At 39.7% G+C, this 8,128-nt stretch overlaps 1 protein-coding gene across 1 annotated transcript; it reads left to right on the top strand.

Annotated features, from left to right (window-relative positions):
• Positions 1-200: 200 nt before the first annotated feature.
• LOC133311947 (uncharacterized) lies at positions 201-1,701 on the top strand. The gene is made up of 3 exons (XM_061513075.1): positions 201-231; positions 333-728; positions 896-1,701. The coding sequence occupies exons 1-3, from the start codon at positions 201-203 to the stop codon at positions 1,699-1,701; spliced, it is 1,233 nt and encodes a 410-aa protein (XP_061369059.1).
• The last annotated feature ends 6,427 nt before the right edge of the window (positions 1,702-8,128 follow it).

The following is an 8,128-nucleotide window of genomic DNA, read 5'->3' as shown; positions in this document are numbered from 1 at the left end:
ATAGGCAGCTCGATGTTGACGTCATTGCGGACCTCGTTCTAGGTACGTATTTTGTTTTAATGAGATATCAACTGTTAGAGTTGTATGTGTAAATAAATTTGTTATACGCAATGTGATTGTATTCTCTTGATTGGTAGGAATGATAAGGGAAGAACCATCTGTCTCAATTTCTTTGATTCAGGAAAGCATAACCTCTAAATATGGCTTTAAAGTTTCGTACAGAAAGGCATGGTATGCGAAGCAGAAAGCGATGGCAATTATGTATGGTGATTGGGAGGAATCGTATGTTTTTTTGCCAAGGTGGTGTGAATACATGCTTCGTTTTTCTCCAGGTTCATTTTATCATATTCAAACAAATGATTTTTATGTGGAACAAGGCTTAGTTCCTGGGAAAAAGGTGTTTCATCGCATATTTTGGACGTTTAGACAATGTTGTGAGGCGTTCAAGTTTGCCAAACCAGTCATCCAGATTGATGGCACGCATTTATATGAGAAGTACAAAGGCAAATTGTTGGTGGCCACAGCCCAAGATAGAAATGATGAATGTTTACTGATTGCTTTTGCCATCGTAGAAGGTGAAAGATTGGAAGCCTGGGAGGACTATTTCCTTGTTAATATACGTGCTCATGTTACTGAGATGTCAAATATATGCCTCATCTCCGATCGTCATTGTAGCATAATATCTGTTGTGGAGAATAACCGTAATTGGTTAACCAAACGCATATCACGTATGTTGTATTCGTCATATTGCCAGCAACTTCAATCAAAATTTTAGAAATGAAGACTTGAAGCGGACTTTAAAGAATTTAGGTAAACTACACTAATTGTATCTTATTTAATTGTTTGCATAGTATGTCTCTTATGTGCGATCCGTATATTACTGTCAATTGTGCAGGTTATACTCCGGCAATGGTTGACTTTGAAATAGGGCTTGCCAGATTTCGGGAAACTAGTCCTCAGATTGCTGAGTGGATTGATGCCATCCCTAAAGAAAAGTGGTCGCGTGCATACGATGTTGAAGGTCGTAGGTACGGACATATGACAACAAACTTGGCAGAATCTGTTAACAGGGTGTTGAAAGGGGCCAGAAATATGCCCATAACTACTTTGATTAAGCACACATATAGCAGATTGGTTCATTATTTTGTTACGAGAAGTACATCTGCTGCTGCGCAACTTCAATTTGCTCATCGTCATTGCAAAAATGTTGTTGAATTGGTCAAGAAGAATGAAATACTAGCAACAGGCCACCATGTCCGTGCATATAACGTGGAACACACAGTTTTCGAGGTTGGCCCTGGTTGGGATCGTTCCTATTCTGTCAATCTCCCACAGAGGTTCTGTCAATGTGGAAAGTTTAAGGCTTTAAAATATCTGTGTAGTCACGCCGCTGCTGCTGCTTTAAGTGTGCGACAAAATCCTTTGCAGTACGTGGATGATGTTTTCTTGACAACTAACTTGGTCGAGGCTTATTCGTATCCGTTGCAGCCAATTGGTAATGAGGAAGCAATACCACCAAGTACAGGTCCACAACTTATTCCTGACTCCACCATGTTGCGTGCAAAAGGCCGTCCAAAATCCACTCGCACCCGTAATGAGATGGATGAACTTGAGACAAGTCAAAGCCGTATCAGGTGTGGAATTTGCAAGGAACGCAAACATAATCGCATAACATGTCCAAATCGTGGCGCAAACAATTAGCGCCCATATCTGCGGACTACAATCATAATCTTAATAGCTTGTAATGTATGTTTTTTTTTTTTTTGATAACATGTAATGTATGTTTTTATTTCGTTGTTATGTATGTTATTTTTTGGATCAAATCTAGTTGTCAACTTTTATAGTTTTCCCTAAATGTATGCATTCTGCAGAACTTCAGGCCACAAATAGACAAAGATAATTAATCCCATAAAATAATAAGTAGAGTCCAATACATAACAAAATATAGTCCAAGTTATACAAAAAACGACGTAAGTAAACTAAGTCAGAGAACTAAATAACAACTACGCCATAAATAAAACTACGCCCACGGTGACCATGGCCTATGACGTGCATCCCGATTTGGCTGAATACGTCTATCCCATACCGGGTCGCCCTGAGGTGCAGCTGGTGGTGGAGTGTGGTAATCATCCAACGCCGCCTGAATGAAATCATCTGCGGCGGTGTGTGCACTCATATCTGGAGATACCCGTGAATGATGTGAGTATCCATAGCCAGATGAACTGGCCTGCATGTGGGATGGCGTGACGCCCTACGTATGGCTACCCGTGGCATCAGTCGCCTCACTGTCGTGGCTATTTGGAATAAGGCCTAGGGCTGACCACACGTAATGTGTATCCTCGTGAGTCCACTCCGGCTCGTCAGCATCAAGACCTTGTGAGTACGACTGTCAGTACTCCTACTCACCCCCAGCCATAGCCATGAGACTGCCTGAAAAACTGGCTCCTGGGAATCTATGTATGGATGCTGAGACGGGGGTTGGCTAGGACCTCCTGGGTACTGGGATCCCTGATGAAACAAGGGTTGTGACCCATACGTAGTCCCAATCACTGGAAGTCTGAACCATCCCTGAGCCTCAATAACTGGTCTGGGTCCAACTATGGGAACATGGACAGCAGGTACTCGCTCTCGGGTACGTCCTAATCTGCGTCCCTCCTGTCTATTACATGGAACGTCCAGAGACAACTATGGCTCATTGTATGTCTGCGTCAGGGTGCCTCAGGTCCAGGCTCATCTAGCCGGGAAGACTCCCGAAAAATCCCAATAATCCTGCCAATCTCCTCATGGATATACTGTAAACCATGGCGAGGAAACTCCTCAGCAGTGGTTGCATGATACAACATCTCTAGGTCGTCAATCTGTAAATAACAATGTATAAGCAATTAATAAACTAATAAAAGATAAGTACAAAGGCTAAAATAAATGGGAAACTCACTATGCGTCCAATCTTTGCTGCCCTCCGCGAAATGTATCGCTTGCCTATAGCTCTGTACCACTCCATGTACTCATGGTTAGGTGACATCAACCCGAGCAATGGAGGGGGGGCAAACGATATGCTGATCCCTTGCCTGCCATCTAGATATCCAAGGACGAAGCTTACGCCTCCGGTTTTCATCAACTTTCCCCCGCAGGGTATGATCATGGATCCCTTTCAACTTCCCGTTAGAAATTTTTTAATTCCTCTAAACCTTTTGGTGATAACTATCACCTACAAGCCAAACTCCATCATACCAAATCATAAAGAAATAAGAACATAAAGGTGGAGGCATACCTGTCTCCATTGCAGCAGAATAACTTTGATCTTGTCTCTTGGAGTTTGTAGTCTTCCTCAGTCAAATCACCCTAAAACCAAATTCCTTAGTGTGTCGTCTCTCTCTTGATGAGGAAGAGAAACTAGGGTTGTAATTTGACGTCTTGGGGACCATAACCCTTATAGTGTTTTTATCTTTATTATTGGACCAATAAGCTCCCATTATACCTAGTTGGCCCAACATCGGTATCCACTCATTCAGCCCATACTCACTTAGGAATCTATTTGGGAATATTTAATTGATCACTTTAATTTACCCAATATATATAAATAGCACAATATAATTATTAATATAATATGTGACCCACAATGATTATTAGAAAATATAATTTCCTAACAATCTCCCATTTGGGCCACATATTAACTTGAGATAATTATATCGTATATCTTTAGTGCGCAACTGTATGCTATTTTTCTTTAGATTCCTCCTTAGATACAATCTAGTCCACCTCCTATATCAATATGAGATCATGGCGGCTTTTGTCACTTTCAAGCGTAACTAAACCTTCCATGGTCATCGCACCAATATATTCAATGACATAGATCAAGTATGGATGAGTGGCATGAAAATTACATGCAATGTGATCTTACCATGCCTATTTCTAACTAGTCCTACTTTAATCTTTATGAGATCAATCCTAAATTTTCTGCATACACAAAGCAGAAACACAAGCACAAAATATAATACATTTAGAGGGAAAAAATCATTGAATTCTTTATTCTGCAGAAAACAAAGATAAGAATATTTCATTTATTTATTTACATAGAACACCAACATAAAGAACTCCCACTAAACCGTAGTGTCATCGAACAAAACAACACCCATATGAGCAGTATGCTCGTGAAAGACCTTAGTCACTAAGCCTTTAGTAAGCAGATCCGCAAGCATGGAGTTCGTCCCTATGTGTTCTATGGAAATCTGACCACTCTGAACTCTTTCTTTAACAACCAGAAACTTTATATCGATGTGCTTCGATTTTGAAGAGCTTCTGTTGTTGTTGGAGTACAACACTGTTGACCTGTTGTCACAATAAATCTTCAGTGGCCTTTCAACACCACTTACTATATGCAACCCTGTGACAAAGTTTCGCAGTCATACCCCATGGTTGGATGCCTCAAAACAAGCTACAAATTCAGCGGCCATAGTAGAGGAAACTACGAGTGTCTGTTTAACACTCTTCCAAGAAATAGCTCCTCCAGCCAACATGTAGACATAACCTGACGTGGATCTTTTACTATCTTGGCACCTAGCAAAATCAGAGTCAATATATCCGACGATCTCTAATTGATCTGACCTCCGATATGTAAGCATATAATCTTTTGTTCTCTTTAAATACCGCATAACCCTCTTGGCTGCTTTCCAATGATCCATTCCTGGATTGCTCAAGTATCTTCCTGACACTCCCACTATAAATGCTATATCAGGGCGTGTACAAACCTGGGCATACATAAGGCTTCCTACTGCCGAAGCATAAGGTACCTTTGTCATTTCTATGATCTCAAGCTTACCTTTAGGGCATTGGGCAAGACTAAACTTGTCTCCCCTAGATATGGGCGTATCTCCTGATATACAATCCTTCATGCCAAATCTATCCAAAATCTTTTCAATGTAGGCCTTTTGTGATAACCGTAGGATACCTTGAGCGCGATCTCGAAGTATCTGTATTCCTAAGACAAAAGATGCATCACCAAGGTCCTTCATCTCAAAAATTTTAGTGAGAAGTTTCTTGGTTTTATGCAATAAGCTTATATCGCTACTGGCAAGTAAGATATCATCAACATATAATATCAGGAATATGAATTTACTCCCACTGAACTTAAGATACACACAATCTTCCACTAAGTTCACCTCAAAGCCATAGGAGATAATAACCTGATGGAATTTGTGGTACCATTGACGAGAAGCTTGCTTAAGGCCATAGATGGACTTTTTCAATTTGCAAACCATAGACTTTGAATCTCCCAATACAAAGTTTTCTGGTTGCACCATATAAATTGTCTCATCAATGTTACCATTGAGAAACGCTGTCTTTACGTCCATCTGATGTAGCTCCAAATCCAAATGAGCCACAAGCGCCATTATTATCCTAAAAGAGTCCTTCGTAGAAACCGGAGAGAAAGTCTCTTTATAGTCTATGCTTTCTTTCTGAGTGAAACCTCTAGCAACTAGACGTGCCTTATATCTTTTGATGTTGCCATTTGAATCCTTTTTGGTTTTAAATATCCATTTACAACCAATGGGTTTCGCACCTTTAGGCAACTCAATAAGATCCCAAACGTCGTTGTCTTTCATAGATTGCATCTCATCTTTCATGGCATCAATCCATTTATGAGCATTAGAGCTTTCTAAGACTTGTTGGAAGTTGATTGGATCATCTTCCTTCAAGCTTAAAATATTTTCATGCTCTTGAAGAAACACAATATAATCATCCGGAATTGCATTTCTCCTTTCTCTAGTGGATCTCCTTAATGGTACTTCTTGAGTTTGTTCTATAGGTGGCATAAGGGGTGGTTCATTATTGTCTTGACCCAAAGCAATGTCAGGGACCAAAGCCTGTTCCATAACAATGTCATGAACATGGACCTGATCATTAATTGCTTGTTCCGTAATTGCATCTTGAATGATGACAATATTAGGAAGAGAAATATTATTTTCTTCCTCATCAAAGACAACATTCCTTATTTTATCTTCCCCCTCAAACTCAACATCCTCAAGGAATCTGGCATTTCCCGTCTCCAAAAAGGATCTTGTTGTGGGATTATAAAACTTAAAGCCCCGAGAGCGTTCAACATATCCAACAAAATAGCAGCTGATTGTTCTTGAGTCCAACTTTCTTTCATTTGGCCTATAAGGCCTTGCTTCTGCTGGACAACCCCAAATGTGTAAATGCCTTATGCTAGGTTTCTTTCCATTCCATAGCTCATAAGGGATTTTTGTCACTGCTTTGCTGGGAACCCTATTAAGGATATAAACTGTAGTCTTTAGTGCTTCTCCCCAAAGTGATTCTGGCAATGAAGAATGACTAAGCATACTCCTCACCATGTCTTTAAGAGTCCGGTTTATCCTTTCCGCAACACCATTCATGCTAGGTTTACTTGGCATTGTGTATTGCGGGACGATTCCACACTCCTTTAGGAAGATCGAAGGGCCCTGACGTTGTTCACCTTATCCATCAGATCTACCATAGTATTCACCACCACGATCAGATCTAATGGCCTTAATTTTCTTGCCTGACTGAAGTTCAACTTCAGCTTTAAATTCTTTGAACACATCCAATGATTGTGACTTCTCTCTAATCAAATATAGGTATCCAAATCTTGAATAGTCGTCTATGAATGTGATAAAGTATTGTTGACCATTCCAAGAGGCTATATATAACACCTCACAATTTTAAATTAAGTATTTAAGCCATTAAGTGTGTAATTAAGTGGAGATTCAGTAAAAATCCTAAAGATTAGGCGAAAATACAAAGAAATGGCAAAACGGTAATTAGCCAACACGCAACCCTAGGAAGATAAAAATTGAGTAGAAGGTCTCAGATGGTAAAAATAACCCTGGAAATGGGTTCAGAACGAAAAATTGAGTGGATAGGCAAGTTTCAGAAAAATCAGTGAATAGTGTTTTTCGCGGGTAAAAATACCGCGTTACGATTGCATCGTAAAACGTGCCAGTTGAATTTTGAGCTCTAGGTTTAAATTATGAGTCATAAATGGTCTATTGAGTTAGGAAATATGATTGTTGATAAAATTTGATGAAAGTAAGTCATTTTGGGGAAGCGTGCCAACAGCGCGCGCGATAGCTTAAAACAGTGTTTTCTCCGAACGAATGGAGGACTCTGAATTCATCTGATCAAGCCTAATTAAAATGGAATAGTTAATGTTAAAAATTAGAGTTTTTAAATAGGCTTTGAATTTACGGACGTTTAGTGAGAGTTTTGACGCGTTTTGAATCGCGTGAGGTGGCGTGGGACCCACCCCACTTAAAATCACTTAAGTCCACCTCATCCTATCACTATTCATCATCTTCCCACTCCCCTCTCTCTCCTCTCAGCCGCGCAAACAGCCCCCTCCCCTTCATTTTTGTGCAAATCTTTCTTTGATCACAACTCACACAAAACTCAACCAAAATCAACAAACTTTGACTTGAATTCCATAGGAAATCACCTTCTAAGGCCATTGGTGGCCTTGTTTAACCTTGAAAGTGAGTGGATTTTGAGATCCTCCCCATTTTAGGCCGCGGTTCGCTTGGGAAAAAGAGTGACCATGGTGTTTTCAAATGCTCCAATGGTGGAGTATACTTAGGAGGAGTCATTTGCCTTGCTTTTGGGGGAGTTATTTCAACATTTCAATGGTTGATTTGTGATTTATGTTTATGAACCCTAAAGAGGGATTTTATGATGTGTTGTGTTAGAGAGCTCAAATGGAAAATGTCTATTAGATGAGAATGCCTTAGAATGATGTATTAATGCTAGAAACGCAATGAAAATTTTAGGTGAAATGTGATGATTTTTAACTTAGTGAATTTGAGGTCATGATTTTGAAACTTTGGAATTTTGTGTTGAGGCATTGTTTGATGAATTGTGGTATGATTATATGATGCTATAATGTGGTTGTGTGAGATGTGGAGTGATTAAAAGTGAATGGAAATCCTAGAATTGCCCTAGGTTACAACTTGGCCTTTAAAGGAAAATTATGAAATTGATGTTGTTGGAAATTGTTTGAGTGATGAATTATGTGTTAAAAAGGTAATTAGATGGGTTGTGTGGTGATTGGCAAGTGGAAGAATCAATGCAAAAATAATAAGTGGCTTAGTTGGCA

The sequence above is a fragment of the Gastrolobium bilobum genome, unplaced genomic scaffold (genome assembly GCF_033153095.1).
Source record: "Gastrolobium bilobum isolate Gb01-03AN ecotype WA unplaced genomic scaffold, APGP_CSIRO_Gbil_v1 utg35707, whole genome shotgun sequence".
In the NCBI taxonomy this organism is placed as follows: Eukaryota; Viridiplantae; Streptophyta; class Magnoliopsida; order Fabales; family Fabaceae; genus Gastrolobium; species Gastrolobium bilobum.
This window is presented reverse-complemented; position numbering and strand designations above follow the sequence as displayed.